The sequence below is a fragment of the Mustela putorius genome, unplaced genomic scaffold (genome assembly GCF_011764305.1).
Source record: "Mustela putorius furo isolate JIRA1106 unplaced genomic scaffold, ASM1176430v1.1 tig00000738_pilon_pilon_pilon, whole genome shotgun sequence".
In the NCBI taxonomy this organism is placed as follows: Eukaryota; Metazoa; Chordata; class Mammalia; order Carnivora; family Mustelidae; genus Mustela; species Mustela putorius.
In genome coordinates, this window is record NW_025421463.1 from 4,660,021 (window position 1) to 4,685,003 (window position 24,983).

Below are 24,983 nucleotides of genomic sequence, written 5' to 3' on the forward strand. Positions count from 1 at the left end.
CATGGCAGAAGCAACAATTAATTTCCCTTGAAAATCTGACTGCTTTTTCTACAAAGCATTTGTTTTTTCCCTACCTACCTCTTTGGAATGGTTTCATTCCCCACAGTTCACCTTTTAATTAGCAATAATCACGCCTTGGATAAACCTCATTGGCTACGATACTGTCACTGCACAAAGCTACACAGTTCACCCTTTAACTACCTTTTTATCACTGTTATCACTTCTCAAAGCTGTGAAAATCAAATGTGGAAATGTAATATAATCTACTTAGCAAGATTTTTGTTAAATGAAATGACCACTTAGTACTCTCAAAAAAACCATGTTTTCTTTCTTTCTTTCTTTTTTTTAAAAGTAGGCTCCATGCCCAACATGGGGCTTGAACTCATAATGCTGAGATCAAAAGTCTATTGCTCCACAGACTGAGCCAGCTGGGTGCCCCAGAAAAATGTTTTCTAAAATGTCTTTAACATAGCAGCTCACAGGGAATTAATCACTTGATCTAGCAACTATGTCTTAGAAAGTAATGTAACTTTTCTTTTAAAATATCCCAAAATACATACTTTTCACTGGTAATTTTGAATTTTAAGGCTTATTGTATTTATTACTCTAGATAGTGCCATCAACATAGTACAAGCAGCCGCATGTGCCTTTTTAAGTCTAAAATTAGCTAAAATAGGGCGCCTGGGTGGCTCAGTGGGTTAAGCCGCTGCCTTCGGCTCAGGTTATGATCTCAGGGTCCTGGGATCGAGGCCCACATCGGGCTCTCTGCTCAGCGGGGAGCCTGCTTCCCTCTCTCTCTCTCTGCCTGCCTCTCTGTCTACTTGTGATCTCTCTCTGTCAAAAAAAAAAAAATAAAATAAAATAAAATAAAATTAGCTAAAATAAAGGTAAAATAAAGCATTAAGTTCTTCAGTTACATTAGCAATACTGTAAGTATGCAATAACCACTTGTGGCTGGTAGATACTGTACTGGGCAGTACAGATCTGGAACATTTACATCACTGCAAAAAATTCTATTGGATAGCATAGTTCTAAGGGGAGCATCTAAAAAGAGAGACAGTTAGTAACAATTTAAAGGGCTTACCTGGTCTGAGGAGGTGTGGGTGTGTAAAGGGGCTGGGCTGGCCTAAGTATCGGTTTGGAATTCTCCTCTCTGGGATGGGCTGGAGGGAGTACCTTCGCTGAGAACACAACATGCATCCTGAAGGAAAAATAAAATGAAATGGAACAATAATCTAGAAAGTCCTCACTATATGTATACATTTATCTCTCTCCAGCAGCTGGATCTCCTTCAAACATTTATATGGCCCATCCTCTGTACCAGTCAGGGACTGTGCTGGGCCCTAGGAATATAGAAATGAGGTAATTTTTACCCTTAGCAACTTCAGTCTACTGCAGTATAACAGAGGTACATATACACAGAGTATGACTATGGCATGAACATAGGGCTATGGGAACAAAAGGCAACAAACAAAAGCAAGGAAGGGGTAGGGGTATTTCACAGAGATAGTTATGAAGCTGTGTCCTAAATTTCAGAAAAAGAGAATTAACATTTTTACTTAGAATATGTTAAGTATGAGAAAATATACACATGTTCTCTCATTTAACCTCGGAAATGTTAGAGCTAGATTAAATCATGTATGAAAAATGTTTAATCCTGGTATACGACAAACACTATTATTAGCATATATTCAACAAGATTTAAGCATGTGATAGAACACATGGTAGGAAAAATATGTTAAGAATGAGGACTGTGGTCTTTAAAGAATATACAGTCTAGTGGAGGTGAGACAAAACCACACTGAAACACTATATGGCAAACACCATGGTATAGTCATTCACAAACTTTTCTGAGAGCAGAGAGACTAATACAATGTTGTGGGATGGGTACAAAGACAAAGATAGGCACACAGTGCTCTGGGGAACACAGAGAAGCACACAAAAGGTGTTGGTGTGGGACGGCAGAAGCAGGGGATGCCTACTCTGAGTAAGAATTAGTCAAGTGAAGGGCACCTGGGTGGCTCCATTGGTACAGGTTGTAAGAGCCCCATATTGGGTGTAGAGATTACTTAAAGATAAAATCTTCTTGAAAAATAATTTTTTATTTTTTAATTAACATATAATGTATTATTAGTCCCAGGGGTACAGGTCTGTGAATCAGCAGGTTTACACACTTCATTGCACATACCTTTCCCAATGTCCATAAACCCCACCACCCTCTCCCTACCCTCCCTCCCGCTGGCGACCCTCAGTTTGTTTTGTGAGATTAAGAGTCTCTTATGGTTTGTCTAAAGATAAAAGCTTAAAAAAAAAAATCAGTCAGTTGAAAGAGAAATGGGTCTGGAATGTGTTATAAATGAGATTACAAGAGAGAAGTCCATAAAAGGCCCTTGTGTGTATGTGTGTGTGTATGTGTGTGTGTGTCCAGGGGGGAAAAGAGCATTTCAGGTCAGTGGGTTGCTGGAGAAAGATGAAAAGATTATAAAGGTAAGGATCAGACCATTAAAGCCTTTGTATGTATACCAAATTACAGAATTAAGATTTTAACTGCCATCATCATTGCTTTTTTACAAACAAGGAATTGGACTCAAAGTAGTAATCTGTGCCATGTTACACATCACTGGGGAAGCTGAAATTCAAACCTAGGTTTTTTTTGTTTAGGTATTATTTGAGAGAGAAAGAGAGAGCATGTGGGCCAGTGCACCAGCAGGGGGAGCGGCAGAGGGCGAAGCAGACTCCCCACTCAGCAGGGATCCTTATGCGGGGCTTGATGCCAGGACCTGGAGATCATGACCTGGCCCGAAAGCAGACGCTCAACTGACTGAGCCACCCAGGCACCCCCAAACCTAAGTTTATTAAACTCCAAAATCTTTGCTCTTATCCCTCCACCCTGTTGCTTAGTAGGTCTTCTCTGTTGATCTCAACAACATGATCTCCTCATGAACATACAATTGCTACAACAGGAGGAGGTGATGTCTCGATCAAGTTAAAGGTTTTTGTAGGGACTATGTGGTATGAATGAGGAACACACATTTAGTGAGTTAGGAGTCTTAAATATTAAATTTACAGAGGATTATTGAAAAAAACTATAGCTTGTTGGATGATTAAAAAGACAAAATGGTAAAGGTTTCTAGGCAGTGTGAAAATACAGTTAAGAATAGTGAAAAATGGGAAAAAGGAAAAACAAGTATTTCCTGGCATCTAGCTTTAGAAAATGTACAGAATACCCACTGGGGAATATGCCCAGTCTATATACATTGAAGGCTTAACAAAGATGAGGCAAGTGATTTACAGAAATACATAGGGCAGAGGAACTTGCTAGAGGACAACATAGGGATGCATCAACCAAGTCCTGATGTGGGAAACACTACAGGACAAACAATTCTGTTTCTTCCACATAAATTTTATGGCAGGTAAGAGATGGAAATAGGAACTTATAGATTAAAAAACCTTAAAAATTATTATCAGTCAATTATAATATGTAAACCTTATATGAATTATGATTCAAGCAACAAATTGTAAAACAAGTATCCACTCATACTGTTTACTACATCTATGAAAAAATTGGAAATCTGGATAATAATCGCATATTTGATGGTATTATGGAAGTAATGCTTACTTCTTTAAGGTGTGATGATAGTGTTGTGGTTATTTTTTAAAATTATTTATTTATTTATTTGGGGGTGGGGAAGAGGGAGTGCATGCACAAGCACGGGGAACGGCAGAGATGGGGAGAAACAGGCTCCTCGCTGAGCAGAGAGCCCCATGTGGGGCTCAATCCCAGAACCCTGGGATCATGACCTGAGCCAAAGGCAGATGCTTAACCGAATGAGCCACCCAGGAGCCCCTATGGTTATGTTAAATATGGAAATATTTACTGATGAAGTGATACAATCTGGGATTTGTCTCAAAATAACACGGGAGTGGGATGGATTGGGGAGAAGATGAAAGAAGACTGGTCAGGAGTTGGTAACTGCTGAAGCTGGGTGACGGGTACATGGGAGTCCATTATATACTACTCTATCTACCGGCATGTTTGAAATTTTCATAGTAAGAAGTAAAAAAAGAAAAAAATGAGTTAAATATAGAGACAAATGAAGAAAATAAGTATGCACTCCGAAAGGCAATCTAAGACAAAGAGTTAAAGGTAGCATGGTACAGTAAAGTGCTAATTCTATCATTTATGTGATCTTGACGTTACGTAATTCCTCTGCATTATTTCTTTACCTGTGAAATGCGGTTATAGCAGACAGTGGATTTCAACCTTTTAAAACCAAGATTCACAAAAAGAAATATATTTTACATGGAACCTAGTATAGACAGACATATAAATATGATATATATAAAAATTTCACTAGGGATGCCTGGGTGGCTCAGTTGGCTAAGTGTCTGATTCTTGATTTCAGCTCAGGTCGTGATCTCGGAGTCATGGGGTGGAGCCTGGCGTTGGTCTCCACGCTCAGTGTGGAGTCTGCTTATTCCCCTCTCTCTGCTTCTCCCCCCACTCACTCCAATAAGTACATAAAATCTTTAAGAAAAACTTCACTAAATACTATTCCTTCTATATTTGCCTACCCTACTCCATTAAAAAGTTTCTCAGTACACTACAATGATTTTATTACTGCAATTTCTGGGATGGTTTTGCCCCTGAAAGATATGTTCCCATCTTAATCCCCAGAGCCTTTTAATTTACTTGGAAATGGTGTCTTTGCAGATGTAATTAGGATCTTGAAATGAGATCATCCTTTATCACCTGGGTACGTCCTCAATTCAGTGACAAGCGCTCTTGTAAGAGAAATGCAGAGAGAGATCAGACAGATGAGAAAGCAGAAGAGGAGGAAGTAATGGGACCATGGAGGCAGACATGCCCAAGAACACCTACAGTCACCAGGAGCTGAGGAGGTAAAGAACAGATCCTTTCCTAGAGCCTTTGGAAGGCATACAGCCCTGCTGACACTTGATTTCAGACCTCTGGCCTCCAGAGCTGTGAGAGAATTCTGTTATTTTCAGCCACCAAGTTTGTGGTTATTTGTTATGGCGGCCTCAGGAAACTAATACCGTGACCTACTAAGATTACAACTTGCCATTGGAAACCACTGCACTAAAATGCTCTATCTCCACACTGAGGGAAGCTCTAGTTCAGGAGGAGTAGGGAAAAGAGGGTGCTCAGTAATTTTTTTAAAAATATTTTATTTATTTATTTAAGAGAAAGAGAATGAGAGAGAGAGCATGAGAAGGGGAAGGTCAAAAGGAGAAGCAGACCCCCTGCTCACCAGGAAGCCCGAAGCAGGACACCACCCCGAGACTCCAGTATCACAACTGGATCCGAAGGCAGTTGCCCCACCAACTAAGCCACCTGAGCACACCTGCTCAGTAGTTTTTAAGAGCATAAAGGGATCCTGAGCCCTACCCCTGCCTCAACTAAAACATCACATTTCCTACAGTGTTACTTGCAAACACCTATAGAAATGACCTTCCTGGGGCGCCTGGGTGGCTCAGTGGGTTAAAGCCTCTGCCTTAGGCTCAGGTCATGATCTCAGGGTCCTGGGATCAAGCCCCCCATTGGGCTCTCTGCTCAGTGGGGAGCCTGCCTCCCTCTCACTCTCTGCCTGCCTCTGGGCCGACTTGTGATCTCTGCCGGTCAAATAAATAAACTCTTAGAAAAAAAACCCACACCACCTTCCTCAACACATAATAGCTTTTGGCCCACTTTAATTTTTAGTGATTTGCTCCTTGATCTTTGTGTTTCTTGAAAGGAGAGAAGGCAGGAGGAGGAGATGATAATGGGTTGGGTTGTCAATATACAAGACTGTGCTGGTGAATTGACTGTGAAGGAGTATTATGAAGAAAAGGAATACAATGAGGAATTTAGTATAACGACCAAGCTTTCTTCAACTGTAAGCAAACCTTTTTGAAAGATTTATTAGAGAGAGAGCGCACGCATGAGTGTGTACACATGCACACACGCACAAGCACGGGGAGGGGCAAAGGGAGAGGGAGAAACAGACTTCCCTGTTGAGCAGGAAGCCCAACAACGTTGGTCTTGAGCTCAGGACCCTGGGATCAGGACCTGAGCGGAAGGCAGACACTTAACCGACTGAGCCACCCAGGTGCCCCAGCCAACTTTTGTCCTAATCAAAGCTCACAGAATATAGGATGCAGCTCCACTTTTCCTTATTACAAGAGACGGTAGAGGCCCAGTATATTTAATACCTCCAAATCCTAGCATCACTGATAATAATGATCATGATGACAGCCAACATTCACTGTTTATTACATTGCAAAAGGTATTCTAAGGACGCTACATGTAGTAGCTATCCTTTATAGCTGTGTGAAATAAGTACAATTCTAAATTTTTAACTAATTTCTGAACGGGTAACATGTTCATATGGATCAAAGCTCAAAAGATATAGAAATGATTTACAGGGAAAAGCTTTCCTCCCACATTTGTCCCCAAGTTACCCTGCACTCTTTCCTTGAGACAGCAATTATCACTTTTTTGTTGAAATCCCATCTGTGTATTATACTTCTTTATACAAATAGTAGCATGTGTGTCTGACGTAGATGCTATTACAATACTGATCATTTAAAGATAAGGAAAAAAAGACACATGAAGGTTAAGAAACTTGCCCAAGATGAAGAATCACTGAGAAAGAACTAGAATTTGAACAATCTATTTGTAGAGCCCACTGGACTACATAGTCTACAGTACTGTTTTGGCAACAAAACGATTGAATGTAAAAAGTTAACAAATTCTCTTTTTTAACCTTAAGAGGACAAAGCAGAATACCCAATCCGTCTATTTTAGACCACTTCCTAGCATAGTCAGCTTAAGTCTAACGGACGCAAATTAACAATACTTTTACCTACATTTAAGAAAGCAGGGTTTTTTGTTTTTTTTTTTTAAAGATTTTATTTATTTGCCAGAGAGAGAAAGAGAGAAAGAGAGAGAGAGTACACACAAGCAGGCAGAGAGGCAGGCAAAAGCAGAGAGAGAAGCAGGCTCCCCGCTGAGCAAGGAGCCCGATGTGGGACTCGATCCCAGGGCTCTGGGATCATGACCTGAGCCAAAGGCAGCGGCTTAACAAACTGAGCCACCCAGGTGTCCCTAAATAGGGTTTTTTGCCCAAACGTTAATTACGTAATTAGTTGGTAGCAAAACTGGTATGCTGAGTCTTATTTCTAAAATCCAATTCCTTTCAAAGTAGGGCCATTTTCTTAGTATAGACCCTCTTTGGTTCACCTGGAATATGTCCCCTAATTGATCTGCCTTTCTTGGATCCTGTCTTTCTTTAATTCATCCTCTATAACTATACTACTTCCACAGTGAACCTTATAGTCCTTTGCCTCAGTGTCCTCAAAGGCATCGTCAACTAACTCAGGTTTAAATTCAGGATCTGTCTTTAACTTTCCAGCTTCTCAGACGAGCACTACAAACCTAGAATGTTCTTTCAGAATGCACTTTACACCCTAGCTTAGCACCCTTCATGATCTGGTCCCTGTCCATTCCTCCAGCCAGTAATCCTCAAAAAAACATTACAGCAGCCACACTTGAAGGCCCCAGCTAACTAGTCTGTACTGTAACAGTATTTACCTTTGAAAACACAGTTCTCTTGTCTAAAATGGCTTTTACCTGCTTCCAGGAGCTCAAACATCTCTTCCTCTAGGAAGCCTTCTAATTCCCCAACCTTGGTGATGCTGATGCAACTGTGCCTCCTCAATGCTCCCATACTTAATTCTGTTTTAATACCTATGATGCTGTGCATAATTCCTAATTAGTTTGCCAGTCTATTATAAACTTTTGGAAGGAAGAGATTATTTGTTATTTGACTTTATTTCCCAGTGATTAGCCTGGGATATATTTTGAAGGTCAAAAGTCAACCAGTCTGCCTTTTGATTAGATGCAGAATAAAAAAGAAATTAAGATGTTTCTCAGGTTTTTTGGCTTGAACAATAGGATGGATGATTGCACCATTAAATGAAATGGCAAAGACTGAGACACTTATTGGATATTCCAAAAGAGTACAAATAGGCAATCTGAAGTCCAGGGGGTAAAATAACAGGCTAGATGTATAAATTAAGATTTCATGAGCACATTAAGTAGTATCTAAAGCCTTAGGACTGGATATTACCTACCAAGAGTGTGTAGATCAAATGCAGTGACTATTTTAGTATAAGAAGGGAAAGCACAGGAGAAAGGAGGAAAAACTAGAGGACTGTGGTATTTAGGAAGGGTAGTGTCTTAATAAAGGGAAGGGCTCCTCCAAGTGCTGCAAAATACAAGGAGGCCAAAAGGATGACTACTGGATTTGGCAACACAGAAGTCAATGGAGACCGGGACAAGAAGTTTTAGCAGAATGTAGAAGACAGAAGCCAAAATGGGTAAAGGTGGTCAAAAAGTATAAACTTGTAACAAGTTGTGGGGCTGTCATGTACCACATAGCAACCATAGTTAACGATTCTTCACTGCATATTTGAAAATTGCTAAAAATCTAAAAAGTTCTTATCACAAGAAAAACAGGGTGCCTGGCTGGCTCAATCAGTAGAGCATGAGACTCTTGATCTTGGCACTGTGAGTTCAAGCCCCACACTGGGCACCGAGTTTACTTGGAGGAAAAAAAAAAGGTTCTTATCACAAGAATAAAATTGTAACTATGTTGGGACGCCTGGGTGGCTCAGTTGGTTGGACAACTGCCTTCGGCTCAGGTCATGATCCCGGAATCTCGGGATCAAGTCCCGCATCAGGCGCCCAGCTCCATGGGGAGTCTGCTTCTCCCTCTGACTTTCTCCTCACTCATGCTCTTTCTCACTGTCTCTCTCTCAAATAAATAAATTAAAAAAAAAAATTGTAACTATGTGAACTAATGGATGATAACTAAACGTCTTTTGGTAATCATTTCACAATGTATACATTTATCAAATCAGTATACTGTACTCCTTAAACATATATGTCAATTATAACTCAGTTAAGACTGGGAGGAAAAAAGTAGAAGCCAGCCTGGAATGTGCCAAGAAAATAGGATAGACGAAAGCAGAATCATCAACCAGAGACAATAGTTTTGAGTTTTATTGTAGAGAGATTAGAGAAAATGGCACAGCAGCTAGAAAGGATGAGACATCAAGGGAGGAGGAATAATGAGAGAAGTAAATCCTTGTGTAATAGCCTCACACTCTATTGAAATTAGAGTTTCAGTGTTTCTTCCAATTACATAAATTCCTTGAGAGCAGAATGTTCTATTTTCTAACTCCTATCTGTATCACAGGTTCTTAACACATATTTGTAGAATGTCTAGAACCTGAACTCTTAAATCCTGGTCCAAGAAATGCAACAGAGTACAAAGAGTAGAATTTAGAATCAGATAGATTCAAATTCAAATATCAGATTCTTCACTAATAAGCTAGGTAGCCTTAGACAAATTTATCTTTAAGAGCCTCAGGTTTCTTATGGGCACAAAGTATTTATTTTGCTGGAATGCTATTAACAATAACATGAGAAACTGTGTGTAAGTCACTTGGTATAGTATTTGACCTAAAGATGGTGCTCAAATAATGTTCAGTATTACCATTATTGTTGTTATTTTCAAAAGCAGGCAAATATAATCACATGTATGCCATTCACACATACATGTAGACTGGTATACTGTAGAAAGTTGAAAACCAGTCTGATGTAACTCTTTTCCCCACTCACGCTACCATTTTTTCTTTTTGAGGGGGAGCACATATCATATTATCTCCCATTATTTTATTTTTCTTTTTTATTATTTATATTACATTATAACATAAACCGTAAATATCAGAATTTCTTACTTCTATTAACATCAGTGGTTAAAATCGTGTCTCAAAGTAGGCATTCAATAATTATATACTGAATATATAAGTGTACACTTTTCAAAATCTGTAATTTCATGTTTTTAAGTAGTAAACTTGGAGGTGGATAGACACCATCATCTCAAGTCATTCAATACTGGCATGCAGAAAGCTTGTCTATGCTACTTCAGGAAGCCTTCCCTGAAACAGCCCAAGTCTGGGCTAGGTGTCTCTCAGGACTGCTTAGCATCCATCCAGTGCTTCTCCCTACAGTCCTTATTATACTGTAATCAAGTTTATTTCCTATTGAACTGCCTCTTGTTTGAAATAAACAAAAATGTCATCTATTTGAATACTTTTCTACCTAGTTCAATTTCATTTTTCAAAACCAAAACAAAAAACTGGGAAATTAGTTATTAAGGCTCAGTAGCCTAAAGGTCATATTATGTAAGGGGCATGCTGTGATCATCAACAACAGGTCCCTCTAATTTATGAGGCATTGTCTGAGGCTTCCAGGAGACTATAGGAGAAATAGTCTATAGGGTCAGGATGGTCTGGTATGACTATGGACAAGCTCTACTTGGAAGATCTCATCCCACCCCCAACCCCAGAATGACACCATAATGCAAACCTCTCTGACATAAGCTTGTAACTCCACTTGCCACATAATCAGTATCCTAATGTCTCCTAGCAGTGTCCATGGTAGTAACATTGTCTTCAATGTAAAAATGTACCTATTTGAAGTCACTACTTCTAACACTACCACCAGGAGAGCTTGAGCTGAGAAGAAACTACGGTTCTCCTTACTCAGACCCAGAACACCCCTTCCCTACAATCTGCTAAAACATGGTGGATTACTATGAAGTTCTAGGAGTGCAGCGATATGCTTCACCTGAGGACATTAAAAAGGCTTATCGTAAAGTGGCACTCAAATGGCACCCTGATAAAAATCCAGAAAATAAAGAAGAAGCTGAGAGAAAATTCAAAGAAGTAGCTGAGGCATATGCGGTATTATCAAATAATGAAAAAAGGGACATTTATGATAAATATGGCCAAGAAGGATTAAATGGCAGAGGCAGAAGTCACTTCGATGATTCTTTTGACTATGGCTTCACATTCTGTAAGGCAGATGATGTCTTTACAGAAATTTTTGATGAAAGGGAAACATTTTCATTTCATTTCTTTGAGGACTCACTTGAGGAACTTTTAAATAGTCCAAGAAGCTCCTGTGGAAGCAAAGATACAAGATCCTTTTTTGCTACCTCAAGTCAATACCCAGTTTTTGAGAGATTTTCTTCATATGATACAGGATATACATCCTATGGTTCACTGGGCCACAAGGGCCTTCATTCATTCTCCTCCCTGGCATTCGATGAAAGTGGGATAAGCAACTACGTATCTGTTACAGCTTCAGATAAGACTGGTAATAGAAATACAAACACACAGAGAATTACTGAGAACAATCAAGAAATAGAAGTTGATGATGTTGAGTTGAACTCCTTCCTTATAAATGGTGTGGAAGATGAAGAAGGCTTTGCAGAAGAATGCAGCTGGAGAAGAGAGTCATTTAACAATTACTCACCAAAGTCCCATAGCCTCAAACAAGTAACTCAATATACTTTTGTGGATAATGATGAACAAGATGTATATTGGGTCACCAGCAGCTGGAATCCCTCTATGCTCTCAGCAGGATTCAAAGAAGATGGTAAGAGGAAAAAAAAAAAGCATAAAGCCGTGCAGAAGAAGTCAACTAAAAACAATCGTTAAATTGATTCTACAGACACATTATGTTCATACAACAATTGAACACGACTGTGTGTGTTTTGGTTAATCATTTTGTATGTAACATTTAATACTATATTAAGATTATGCTTTTAACATGTTTAGCAGCATTGTGGACATTTGATCAAAGGCTGTTTGGATTAGGTATGTTAGAAAAAGATGAGTTTGTGGTGACAGTGATTAAAAGAATTCGGAAAATGGGCAAATACCATTTTACTTTTCTTTGAGCTAAACATTTACAAATCAGAGTCTTTTTCAGCAGAGTTTACAGGCCCATTCTTTTCATCTATTTGAAACTACTATGCAAACTTCTGAAATATGTATAGCACTTGGAGCTAAAAATTTATTAAGATACACAGATTCAGACCATAAAGTTATTCATGAAATGAATTTTCCCCAATAGAGAGATACAGCATTTGACACATAACTTAAATATATTATAAATAAAAATTAAAGTATAAAATATTTTAAGTTAAAAATAGCCAGAATTATATTTGCACCCCCATGTTTACAGAACTTATTCACAATAGCCAAGAGGTGGAAGCAACCCAAATACCAATTAATGGATGAATAAACATACAGATGGTGAAATACTATTCAACCTTATAAAGGAAATCCTGTTACATGCTACATGGGTTACATGTTACATGGATAAAATATGAAATATTATGGTAAGTGAAATAAGCTAGTCATAAAGACAAATCCTTATGATTCTACTTACATGAGGTAAGAAATTCATAAAAACAAAGTAGAATCGTGGTTATCAGAACAAGGGAGGGAGAAGTGTGTTAATGGGCCTAGTTTGAGATTTCAAGATGATAAAGTTCTAGAAATCAGTTTCACAATGTATATTTAAAAATGATTAACATGGTAAATTTTATGTTATGTGTATTTTTCCACAAATTAAAAAAATACTACACTTATCCTGGATTTCTCAAAGCAATGAGGCTATTTCATGTATGCTGGGCCTACAGTGAATTGCTCCAGATAGGAAGCTTTCTGTTTTCTTTTTTGCTGTATACTATGTACACATGCTCTACAGAGACATTACTCTAAAACACCAACTTTAGCCACTATAATTTCAGGTTATGATGGGAGAAAAATTAGTTACTGATGTATCAGACTTTGAGCAAGTGGTCTTAGCTAAATGTTTACAGACATTTGCTTATTTTAAATGAACTTAGTTTAATTTCAATACAATTACTTCTTAGCTTCCCCTAATTTTCAAAATATATTGCTATTATTTTCAAAATATATGATTTTTATTCATTCTTTCATTCATTCAATGGTGTTTTTTGAGTACCTACTATTTGTCAGTACTTGGGACACAGTAATGAACAAAACACCCAAAATATTAGCTGTCACAGAGCTTACAAACTGGGCAAAGACAATAAGCAAATATTAAGTAAAATATGATGTTAGTCATAGGTGCTAAAGAAAACAAAATAAAAGGTTACAGAAGTTCTGGAATACAAGGGTTGAAACTGTAGTTAAGATAGGCACAGAAAAATGATGGTTAACATCTGAGTAAAGGTGTAAAGAAAGTAAAGGAGTTAACCATGGGCATATGAGGTCAAAGAAAATTTCAAAAGGAAAAGCAAGTGAAATGTCTCTAAGGTTAGATGTGTAAGGTGTGTTTGACCCTCCTTACTGTGATCACTGTGAACAATTAAAGAGAACAAGAAGATGAAGTTAGAAAGGTAACAGGAGGTCAGATTATGCAGGGACTGCTAGATCACAGTTTGGACTCTGTTATGGTTTTGACAGGAAGCCACTGGAGGCTCTACACAGAAGAGTGACTGATATCTGATACATTTAAACAGGCCCACTCTAGCTGTTGTGGTTTTGTTGTTGTTTTTTAATGATTCATTTATTTTAGCAGGGGGAGGGGCAGAGGGGGTTGGAGACTCTCAAGCTGACTCCCCACTGAGTGTGGAGTCAGACACAGGGCTCATGAGCTGAGCCAAGATCAAGAATTGGACACTCAACCCACTGAGCCACCCAGGCATCCCTGGCTGTTGTCATTAAGAAAAGACTCAAAGTAAGCAGATGTAGAAGCAGGGAAATCAGGCTACTGCTAGAATCCAGTACTAGTCCAGTAGAATATTGTAATAGCTTGGTCCAGGATGGTGGAGGCAAGAGTGGTAGTGATCAAATTCTGGATAGTCTAAAGGGCCAAGCAGAATTTACTGATAGGCTGAATACTGGGCATGACAGGAGTCCAAGTTTTTGGCTTTAGTAACTAAGAGAAGAGCTCTGCCATTACCTGAGATAGGACTGCAGGTGTTAAGTTTTGGGTGTGCTATGTTTGAGATTCCTGAATTTATTAACTGAAAATAATTTCTTGGATGGACTTGCATCCAGTATATTCCTTTTTTATTAACCAAAAACAATTTCTTGGATTGACTTGCATCCTGCATATTCCTTTTTTTAAGCAATCTACTGATCATATTTTATTAAACTTTCATCTCTTAGAAATGTAATGACTGCAAATTTTAATGTGACTGAAAGATGTAAACAAATATAGCAAAATTAATACCCAATCACCTTTGGCAAAATACAGTTCAGTGGCATATAGCAATATAACAAATCTAGAAACCACAAAAGATTATAACATCTACTCTTTAAAGACTGCTATAGTAAAATGTGAGCTATCACTTAATTTTGTTTGATTTCTAGTTGGTAGGTGGAGAGGAAATTCTATAGGAGGGACTGGGAACTATTTGCATTAACTTCTTTTGAGGGGGCACCTAGGTGGCTCAGTTGGTTAAGCATCTGCCTTGACTCAGGTCATAATCTCAGAGCCCTGGAACCAAGCCCCATGTAGGGCTCCCTGCTCAGTGGGGAGTCTCCTCCTCCCCCGCCCCCGCTCACATAAATGAAAATCTTACAAAGTAAAAAGTGAGCAAAACTTATTTTTAGAAAATAAAGTCATAAAAGCTTGAAGTATAATAAATGTTACTTTTATAAAATGTGTTACGTAGTAAAGTTTATCAGACATGTATCTGGGACTATTGCGAGCTGCAAAAAAAAAAAAAAAAAAATTCCAACAACAAAACCAAAAACCAGTGTCTGAAAATTTAAAAATGCAAGTAACAACATGCCCTCTAGTCCATTTTCCACTCTTTTAACAGATAACTAAAAATTCAAATTTAATCTTACTCAATAGATTACAATCATCCCATGGTTTCCCACTACCTAGAGGAATGGGAATATACAAGACCTTTCATGAGCCAGCCACCAGCTTTTCTTCCTAGCTTGGTTTTTTTTTTAATTTTTATTTTTTTATTTATTTGACAGAGAGAAATCACAAGTAGATGGAGAGGCAGGCAGAGAGAGAGAAAGAGGGAAGCAGGCTCCCCGTCGAGCAGAGAGCCCGATGCGGGACTCGATCCCAGGACCCTGAGACCATGACCTGAGCCAAAAGGCAGCGGCCCAACCCACTGAGCCACCCAGGCGCCCCCCTAGCTTGGTTTTTTAATCACTTCTTCCTACACCTTATGTTGAGCCCAAAATTTTCCAAAGGGTGTTCCAAGGGTTACCAGTTCAAGACTCACTACAGAAAAAGGGCCCCGTGGTCAAATACTGTTTGCAAATTACTGCCAAATACCTTTCTTTCTTGGGAGACATAGAATTAGCCTAGTATGGCCATGACGAAATGCAACACTCCCCAAACTTATCTGACCACAGAACCATTTTGGTGTAATACCTACTACCTACCTAAGAACATATTTCAAAAAGGCTCTTCCAGGCTTACTGATGATTGAGAAGCTTCATTCCGTGCCTTTCCATATGCTCCCTCTGGCAGGATGGCTCAATTACTCCATAGTCTGCTTGATAAAAGCCTTTTTCAAGTCTCAAGGTCTCCAAATGTTTAAGGGCACATGCACATTTCCTCTTGGCCCCCTCCCTGCTGCCAGGAAACATCTATCACTTTTTCTTTCTCCCTACCACTGCCACTAAATTTAGTATGTTATATTACAATTATTTGCTTTTTGCCTCCCATGATGGTAGAAACTATGCTCCATCCTCACATGTGGTGTTTAATGTTTACTGAATGAATTAACTGCAAACAGGCTTTTAAAAAACTTATTCTTTAGTCAATGTTTTCACTTTAGGATTGCATGCCTTTCACAGATGACAAAGCTTCCTATTGTACTCAATACTCTGCACTGAAGAGTTTTTCTAAAGAACAGCAACCAAGAGCACATATAGGCATGCAAAGCTCTATTTATGGGCATCTCAAGACAGTAGAATTTTCAAATTCTGAAACTTAGTAAAGTCCCTAAATGACATTTTTAAAGACCCATCACTGCCTTTCTTGAGCCCCCTTGCCACTTGAGTCAAGACTCTGTTAGACTCTATTGCTATACTGTCATTTATCTATTGCTTGTCTATCATCCTGATAAGACAGCAACTCCAGGGAAGTGGAGATTCATCCAAAATGTCTATTAAAAAGTTATTTAGGGCGCCTGGGTGGCTCAGTGGGTTAGGCCACTGCCTTCGGCTCAGGTCATGATCTCAGGGTCCTGGGATCGAGTCCCGCGTCGGGCTCTCTGCTCAGCAGGGAGCCTGCTTCCTCCTCTCTCTCTCTGCCTGCCTCTCCATCTACTTGTGATCTCTCTCTGTCAAATAAATAAATAAATCTTTAAAAAAAAAAAAGTTATTTAATGAAGAGAACATTCTTTTTGGCTCAATAAAAGGTTCCAAAAGGACTCTACTAAGCCAAAGTTAAGACCTAATGGTGGTATTACAGAAAAAGAACAAGATAGCAATTATACAACTAAAACTGCTGACTTGCAACTTGTGATCCTATGTTGGTTTCAGTTCAGTAAAATGAGGATAACTGCCCGAACTTAATCCACTTGTGAAGATCCAAGCAGATCACCTATTCAACACTCCTATATATATATACTGTAGTGTTAATGTTAGGAAGTAGTTTAATTTACTTATTGCTTTAAGACAAAATGAACCATAATGAATATATTTTTGAAAGATCTTAGCATGTATAATCCAGTATCTAGTGCTAAATTTTCATGGGCACCTGGGTGGCTCATTATGATCCCAGGGTCCTGGGATTGAGCCCCACATCTGGCTCCCTGCTCAGCGGGGAGCCTGCTTCTCCCTCTCCCACTGTTGCTCCCCCTGCTTGTGCGCGCTTTCTTAAATAAATAAAATCCTAAAACAAAAACAAAAACAAAAACAAAAACCCAAACCTCCCATTAATAAAGTTTTCCACAAAATCTCAATTAAAAAAAAAAAAGTCACAAGCAAAAGATGGTACCAGCTCTAAATCATAGGTTATGGCTTATATGATTAACACAAGCTACGTATCTATTTACCTAATCCTATGGAGGACAGCTTTCTGCCACTTACTTATTAGAACCAAAAAGCAAATTCTGTGCACTAGACAGTGATTATTTTTTACAGGAAAAACAAATCTTGTGATTACCATCCCACTTTCATTAAAGCAGATCAATGTAAGAAATACACGCCAAGACATAGATTTGATGTCAAATACCGTATGCTCTGGTTTACACATTGGTCACCTATTAGCCAAAACCCTGAAATACGATCCAATGGCCGGTCCGCCCGCAAAGTTGACTCAGCTTTCACTGATCGAGGTTTATGTTCACCAGATTAATTGTTCGCGAAAGTACACCCTAAAAGAATGGCCCCCATTATTCCTGGACTCCTTCATCTTGCCTTTACGAACGGGGCTTCAGACATTAAAAAGCCCCGGGAGTATTTCCAAGCACTATCTCTTCCGAGAGGAAATGCTCAAGGGATTTGTGTTACTAAACATGTTTCTTGTACATGCTGGAGCCATGAAAACACGAAAAAAGCATTTCAAGGTAACCGAACAAAAACATAAGCTACTTGACGTGAGACACTTTGTTATCTACGCAAGTGAAAACTGACACAACTTCTAGGAGTCCAAGTAACTTTGAAGACAGCCCCTCTGGGGGATGGCACACACTTTTCTCTCCGCAGTCATTCCGGCTTCCCAGAATACCTCACGGAAGGGAGAACACAGGGCCCACCCTTTTCCAGAAGCAGCAGGTAAAGAAGAAATCCAAGGAGCGTACAAAGGGTTTGGGAGTGGAGGCCCCAGCCGGGGAAGGGTCCGCCGAAACAGGGATCGTCTGAGACCAACTTGAATCCCTTTGGGGCGCTTAAGTTTCTCAGACAGCAAGCCCCGGAGGGGACACCGTAGATGAGTCTAACCTGAGAGACAGCGGGCGCTTGCTACGGCGGGAACCACCTTAGTTGCTGAGAGTAACCAAAGCATGACGTCCTCGCTCACGCGGCAGGAAGCAAAAGAGGAAAACAGCCCGAGAAGCGGCGGTCCACAGAATTGCGTCGCCGGGAAACCAAGCCAAGCGCCCCTCCCCTTCCGGCCAGTAGCGCTCGCCGGGCTTTCCTTCCACGCGGCGCTGAATGATGACGTCACGCCCAGGCCTGTGGCGGACGCTCCTGGCGGAGGGCCTGTTTGCTGTCCTGTCGTCGCGCTCCACTTAATTCCCACACGCACAGAACGTCTGATTCTAAAATGATTCCCTGCAGGGGCTGATATTTCCCGTGTCCTTGAAAGCACCAAGTGGGGGGATTGATTCAGAGAAGTCGCTCAGATTTAGAATATAAGAAAGCATGTGTAAGGAGGCAGGCAGCAGCGTGAACAGCCACACTTCTAGAAGGTTCTAGTAAGTGCGCAGGGGCAGAGGCGGAGGGATTAGGAATGGACGGGCGAAGGACCCGGGGTCACGAGACCGTTGGGTAGGCGGAGCCAGCGCCGGGGAGGTTCTAGTCTGTTCTGCCTCGCGGCAGCCGCCCCCTTCTACACGATCACGCTGAGCTAGTACCCGCGCCTGGAATCGGGTCGCAACCCCAGCCGCGCTTGCCGCCTGCCACTGCCTCTGGACCATGGACCCCCGCAAAGTGAGCGAGCTTCGGGCTTTCGTGAAAATGTGTAAGCAGGATCCGAGCGTTCTGCACACCGAGGAAATGCGTTTCCTGCGGGAGTGGGTGGAGAGGTGAGACCTGGGCCGAGGACCGTTGGGGGTGGGAAGAGGGACGGCTGGAGTGGGGAGCTGGGCCGGAGCCTGCGTGGGGTGGACGGGCGGGGAGCTCCGCCGGGAGGGCCTGCGGAGTCGCCGCCTATTTGTGGTTCTCCCTGGCCAGGAACTGGCGGCGACTTCGGGGGCTAATGGAGGATTGAAAAGCTTAGATAGTACAGAGGTGGGGAAGGTGGAGGCACAGCTGGGTTCCCTCACCCTGAGGTCGTCAGGGGTGTGTCTTGGGCAAAATAGAAATGCAGAGGATTGCATGGGCTTGAGTCCTGTAGACGTGGTGCGGGTGGGCAGCTGCAAGATTTCGTTTTCGCGTGGAGTTGTTTTTCTTGAAATACCGTGTCCTGCTTAGGTCGCAATGACACAACAGCGCTTTTACGCATTACGTCTTTAAATAGTGTTTTAATAATAATTTGCTATACGAGTTCTAATAAAATGACAATTATTAGATTAACTTTGAATTTACAGCGGTCCTTACTGCGTAGAATTATTTTGAGAATCATTTATTGGTACCTCGGTAGTAGCGGTGCCATTACACTGAACACTTGAAGAAAAATGATTTTTCAAGGACCAGCATATTACCATGATCTGTTCTTCTTGTCCTTAAATCTAGAGTACCTGGCTACGTGCACGGAATTAATTGCATAGGCATTGTGCCAGGTGCTAGGAAACCGTATAAGTGCAGTTTATTTAGTGAGGTGAATAAATACAGAAATTTGTTTTGATATTTACTGTATGATAGAAAATAATATTTTTCATATTTGGAGAGAATTTAAGAGAGAAAGGGAAATCTTCCCCGAGACGTTTTTTTTTTAAACATCACTACTAGTAAGGAATTTAAATGATACACAAATCGCACCTCGTGGTGATGATAACGACAATGCAAAGCAATGTGACTCTTTAGAGGTACTACTGGAAACAGCGATCTTTTTATTTTAGTGATATTTTTATAGGGGAAAGTGAACCCCTGATGACCAGATAATTTCAAGAATATTTTTTTCAACAAACTCTTCTAAGGAAGAAACTTAAGTTACAATCTGACAACGTTGTATGTCGTGGTGTTTTTTTCCTCTAAGAAGTTTCTCAGTTTTTTTCCTCCACTAGTTTTCTAACTATGGTAAGATTTTGCATATGTTATAAGTGTTAAATTCTGATATCACTTATAATTACTGCAGTACCTTAAAAACTGTTTTTGGTAGTTAACAAGAATACTGTGTTTGTAATCTACAAAGATGGAAAACCTACAAGATGCTAATTTCAGGACTAGGAGGTTAGGCCTGGATTTCAGTCGGTTTTTTCCTCTTGAATAACTTGATAATACAAATGCATCACTTTAGATATTTGTATGTTTTTAATCTTTTTTATCCATCATAGGAAAGAGCCGTTGTTTATAATATTCCAGGTAAAGCTGGGTGTGTATACCACTGGAAGAAATGGTTGATGCCAAGACTCAACATTATACTGAGTATATACAATGTTTTGTTCCACTGCTGGGGAGGAAAAAGGGAGCTATGAAGAAAAAGCTGAAACAAATCAAAGAACAGTATAGCTTGGGCTGGAGTGATTATGGCTATCTAGAGAATTCCAGTTTAAGGCTTGGAAAATATTATCAATGTTATTTCTGGAAAGTACTTATGTTTTGGGGTTTTTTTTGTTTTTTATTTTTGGGGTTTTTTTTTTGACATTTCACATATGTGGGGCACCAGGGTGGTCAGCCGCCTTCTGCTCAGGTCATGATCCCAGGGTACTGGGATCAAGCCCAGGGTCCAGCTCCCTGCTCAGTGGGAAGCCTGCTTTTCCCACTGCCCCTGCCTGTGTTCCCTCTCTCGCTGTGTCTCTGTCAAATAAATAATAAAATCTTTAAAAATTTTCACATAGGTAATCCTTTTATTTTTCTTTTTTAGCCATCCACGTATGTTTCCCTTGTGGCGTCCTAAATTTTTAGTTTAAGTATGGGATGAAGCATGTTGCCATGCGTAGGGGCCCTATTCTGAAGCTTTCGTTGTCTCTTTAAAATTTTTGTGTCTTTGAGGCTTTTGCTTGAAGTGCATCAATTTCTCTCTGCCTTCATGTCAGCCTTCTTAAGTGCAGGATTATAGGAGGGTGGACTGAACCTGGAGACTTCTGGGTCCAGGAACGTTCCAAGGCCTAATCTTACTATAAAAGCTCCTAAAGTTGAAACCGTATCAGAGTTCTTTGTTCATTCTAGATTAGTTGTACGTACCCAGGTTCAAACATTAAAGAACAGTTCGTTTAGTTTGTGTATTTACCAGAATTTTTACCACTGTTTCTAGTTTAAAATTTTATTTGATGTTAAGAATTTGACAAATGAAAAGAGAAAAAAATAAAAAATAGGAAAAAAAAAAAAGAATTTATTTAACGACCTTGTTAATTGGACAAAGAGAAATAAAGAATTTTTTTTGGCTCAGTCTGTGAGGATCCAGGGAGATAAGGATGTTTTCAGTGAGTATGTTTGGGGTATTTTTGGTTTTCTTTATAGGAAGAAGCATTTTTTGAGACTAGTATTTCATTTTATGGTGATTTAAGATCAGAGGGATTATCTTTGTGTTGTAATCTCCAGCACAGTGCATGGCGAATGGCTTTGCAGTAAATACTTTAAATGAAAGGAACAGGATGCACTTCTGTTTGCAATGAGTTGAGAACACAGCATCCAATTTTTTGTACAGGTGAATAATAACTATGACTCAAAGCATTTCGAATGTATCAAATTAAGAGAATTATGAATGAGGTCTTGTGTGAGTCCATATGAGAAAGGTCTCTGTACTAGCCCTACTTGGTGGCATAAAAGCCTATACTGGTAGAGTCCAGTTTGCAGTAATGGGGAGGGAATTAGTGTGTTTTAAATCTTGAAAGCATTAAGTGAAATTTTTGTACTTATAAGTTGGTTTTAACCTTCCAGTAGTTAGATTTTGTAAGGTGAGAAACTCTAAATGTAGCTAATGAATAACCTTCCTGTGTTCTTTTTCCTCCCTATTTTAAATTTTTTTTAGAAAGTTGAAATTTGCAGGAAAATTGAAATACAGTGCAAACATTTTTCCTGCAACGGTTTCTAGTGTTGTGCCCTCAGCACCATTGTGTATTTCCTACAGTTCAAGGATAGTCTCTCTAGTACAGCCACCAAACTCAGGAAACTAAGAATGATGCATTAATACTATCTAATTCTCAGAATTCCATGTTGCACTTTATTGTTGTGACTTCTAATCTCTATTCTGAAAGAATTCTTTGATCACTCATTGGCTTTCATGACCTTGGCAGTTTTGCATATTACAGGCCAACTATTTTGGATAATTTCCCTCAGTTTGGGTTTGTCTTGGTTTCCTAAGGATTAGATTTAGCTTAATGCATTTTCTTAAAAAGGTTTGTTGTTGTTGTTTTTTAATTTATTTTTTAAGATTTTATTTATTTATTTGACAGAGATCACAAGTATGCAGAAAGACAGGCAGAGAGGGGGAAGCAGGCTCCCTGCCAAGCAGAGAGCCCGATGCGGGGCTCAATCCCAGAACCCTGAGATCATGACCTGAGTGGAAGGTAGAGGCTTAACCCACGGAGCCACCCAGGCGCCCCAAAGGTTTACTTATTTTAGTGGGAGAGAGTGAGAGCGTGAACCTGTTTGAGCAAATGGGGAGAGGGGCCGAGGGAGAGGAAAGAGAGAATCTCAAGCAGGCCCCAAGCTCAGCCCCAGAGTTTCATCCCACAACCCTAAGGTCACAACCGAAGCGGAAACACTGGAAGCATAAGGGACTAAGCCACCCAGGCACCAACATGATATATTTCTTGGTAAGACTGTCATTTCCCAAAGTTTTAACATAAGTTAGATTGCTGTGGCTATGTTTGAAAGTCTTCCTAAATACTTTCTTGAATGTTGCATTTTGAAACTTGGGGAAAACAGCTTAAGGAGCCCTGTGTCTTCATTAAAAGTTCACTGCAAAAGGGGTGCCTGGGTGGCTCTGTCAGTTAAGCATCTGCCTTCACCTCAGGTCCCTGGGATCAAGATTCTCCACAGCAGGCTCTGCGCTCACCAGGGAGTCTGCTTGTCGCTCTCCCTTGCACTCTGCCCCTCCTTTGTGATTTCTCTCTTCTGCTCTCAAATAAAATTTTTTTTGAAAAAAAAAATTAACTGCAAGGAACTATTGTTTGAATACTGTGCTCTTTTGAAAAGTAGTTTTTGTGTAGATCAGAATTTTAAAGAATTTTGTTTATATGGCTGTTTTCTTATTCATTTTATTTTGCTGAATTGCAAACTAAGAAATAAGATTTTTTTTTGGTAATTGTCACATTAAACTGAATGGGGGGAATGTACACATTTTTCGTGATCGGTGCTTAACAGTAAATTCCAAACTTTGTCTATTAGTGTGTTTGCTGTTTTATATTAATACTTTCACTTCACATTGGCTTTGTTTTGTATGTGAAAGACAAGCCATGGGTTGGGAGAAGTTACTTGCAGCATATAAAACTGACAGAGGGCTTGTATGCAGAGTTTACAAAGAATACCTGCAGATAAATATGACAAAATCTAAAAGCAATAGGCTACTCAGATGGCCGATAGATAAATGGAAAGGGACCCAACTACAATGAGATACCCTGATACACCTGTCGAAATGGCTAAAAATATAAAAGATGGTTAGTAGCTAAATGTTGGCTGAGGTGTGGAACAACTGGATTTTTAAAGAATAATTAGCGGAATTCTTATGCACCGCTGATACAAGCGTAAATTGGTAAAGGAATTTTGAAGAATCAAATCCATTTCCCGTTTGGAAAACAATATCCATTTAAATCCAACGTACACATCTCTTGTGTCCGGAAATTCCACCCACCTAAGATGAAAGTAAACGTGGATTTAATTTTAGTTGTAAAGAATTAATACCTGAGGGTATTTTGAAGTAGATTTCTTTCGGTTTTCTGGGTGAATATTTCTCTCTCTTTTCCATAAAAGTTGATGGCTTTTTTTTTTAAGGCAAATTTAGTTAAGTTCTTGTGACCTCCAGATAATGTCATGGAGGAGTGCCCTTAATTTGTTGAACATTTTAGTCCCAGGACTGCTGCATGGGGCCCATTTACTTCAGAGTCTGACCCAAATGGAGCATACGGCACTAATTCTTCATAATCTGTTTTCCTCCTTGTTTTTAAGTTATTCGTGCGTAGTTCGTGGTGTTGTCCTGGAGTATTTGGGAAAGGACTTACAAGGCCAAGGGGAAGTGTTAATGGGTGAATTGTAGAAGGGATAAGGAGAAAATCTATACTGTAAGGGGCATTATGAAATACAAACAAAGAATACAAACAGGAAACAAACATTTTGAATTATTATACTACAACTTCCTAATTATTTCATAAATTGATTGTTTGAATTTAAGTGAACTCTTACTAAAGTTGAAGTTTGGATTCAGTATACTATCCTGCTGAACTCCGAACTAACAACTTGTACATATGATTTTTGTCATTGCCTGTTTTTCTGCCTCTTCCTCTGGGAATGGGCATAGGGAAGCTATACAGTTTTGTTTATTAGGCTTATCGAGGCAAGGAAAGGGTTAGATTTTTGTTAGCCAGTATGCTAGAAAAAATTAAAATTTTAAGCTGAAAAAACTTAATACTGGAGCATTCAAATTGAGTTTCCTCTTAAAGGTTTGAGAAGGTAACCTTCTGAGTAGTTGTCCTTTTTTTTCCCAGTGTAAATAAATGTTGCTTTGCTCAGTGAATTTTAATTTTCTAAACAAATATCTTTTTTTCTCATTTTCCTCAAGCATGGGGGGTAAAATACCACCTGCCACTCATAAAACTAAATCAGAAGACAGTATCAAGGTAAGTTATGAATTTCATCTGTATGTTTAGTGATAAAGTACTCTAAGGTTTTTAAAGTGCTGCTCTCAAATTACCACTCCTGATTTCTTCAGGATCGCTTAGAAATAAGATCTTCGTAAAATTTCTGTTGGATACGGAGGATCTGAAATCTGATGTAACACGGAGTATTTGGGGTGAATGTGCACCGTGTTTGGGGATAAAAGCTTGTGTGTGTGACGTGCATGACCTGTGGGCGGTGAGCTCTGTGACTGTGCCTTATGCAGTCTTCGTCATCTTTGCGTCTGTAGCACTGAGCACAGGACTTTATGCATTGTGGGTACCTGATTAAAATTTGCGAAGTAGATGAAAAATAGTCCAAATCAGTAATTCTTAAGTTTTTCTATCTTCTCACCTGAGTATTATTTCTGAGTATGAGTCAGCAGATTCGCCCAAAAAAAGTGCATAATAGATTAGGAGGAGTTTACCGGTAGCTGAAGTTTAAATATGGGGGTGGGTATACCCTTAAGA

General features: G+C 39.6%; 3 protein-coding genes and 1 pseudogene across 6 annotated transcripts in view; 2 read left to right on the forward strand and 2 right to left on the reverse strand.

The window, feature by feature from the left end:
- The window catches only part of XPNPEP3 (X-prolyl aminopeptidase 3), a 76,500-nt gene extending 58,515 nt beyond the window's left edge, over positions 1–17,985 (reverse strand). Inside the window, exons 1-2 of one of the 4 annotated variants that reach the window (XM_004771269.3) lie at positions 17,818–17,985; positions 1,085–1,201 (exon numbers count right to left, since the gene is read on the reverse strand). In XM_004771269.3, the coding sequence (XP_004771326.1) occupies positions 1,085–1,201; positions 17,818–17,881 (181 nt within the window). In that variant the 5' untranslated portion in view covers positions 17,882–17,985. The other 3 variants (XM_045083797.1, XM_045083798.1, XM_013045132.2) reach the window with 3 other exon arrangements.
- On the reverse strand, positions 54–179 carry LOC123393107 (annotated as a pseudogene).
- Positions 10,020–11,955, forward strand: DNAJB7 (DnaJ heat shock protein family (Hsp40) member B7). Its single transcript, XM_004771268.3, has one exon. It carries the CDS (start codon positions 10,654–10,656, stop codon positions 11,572–11,574), a length of 921 nt encoding a protein of 306 aa, XP_004771325.1. The 5' UTR covers positions 10,020–10,653; the 3' UTR covers positions 11,575–11,955.
- Positions 17,986–18,358: 373 nt separating the features above from the next.
- Positions 18,359–24,983, forward strand: part of ST13 (ST13 Hsp70 interacting protein) — a 32,368-nt gene continuing 25,743 nt past the window's right edge. The window contains exons 1-2 of the mRNA XM_045083799.1: positions 18,359–18,623; positions 24,419–24,476. Coding sequence (XP_044939734.1) covers positions 18,514–18,623; positions 24,419–24,476 — 168 coding nt within the window. The 5' untranslated portion in view covers positions 18,359–18,513. The remainder of the gene's footprint in view (positions 18,624–24,418; positions 24,477–24,983) is intronic.

Excerpts from the sequence above, each read along its gene's own strand:
- DNAJB7 (XM_004771268.3), top strand. The coding sequence starts at position 10,654 with ATGGTGGATTACTATGAAGTTCTAGGAGTGCAGCGATATGCTTCACCT.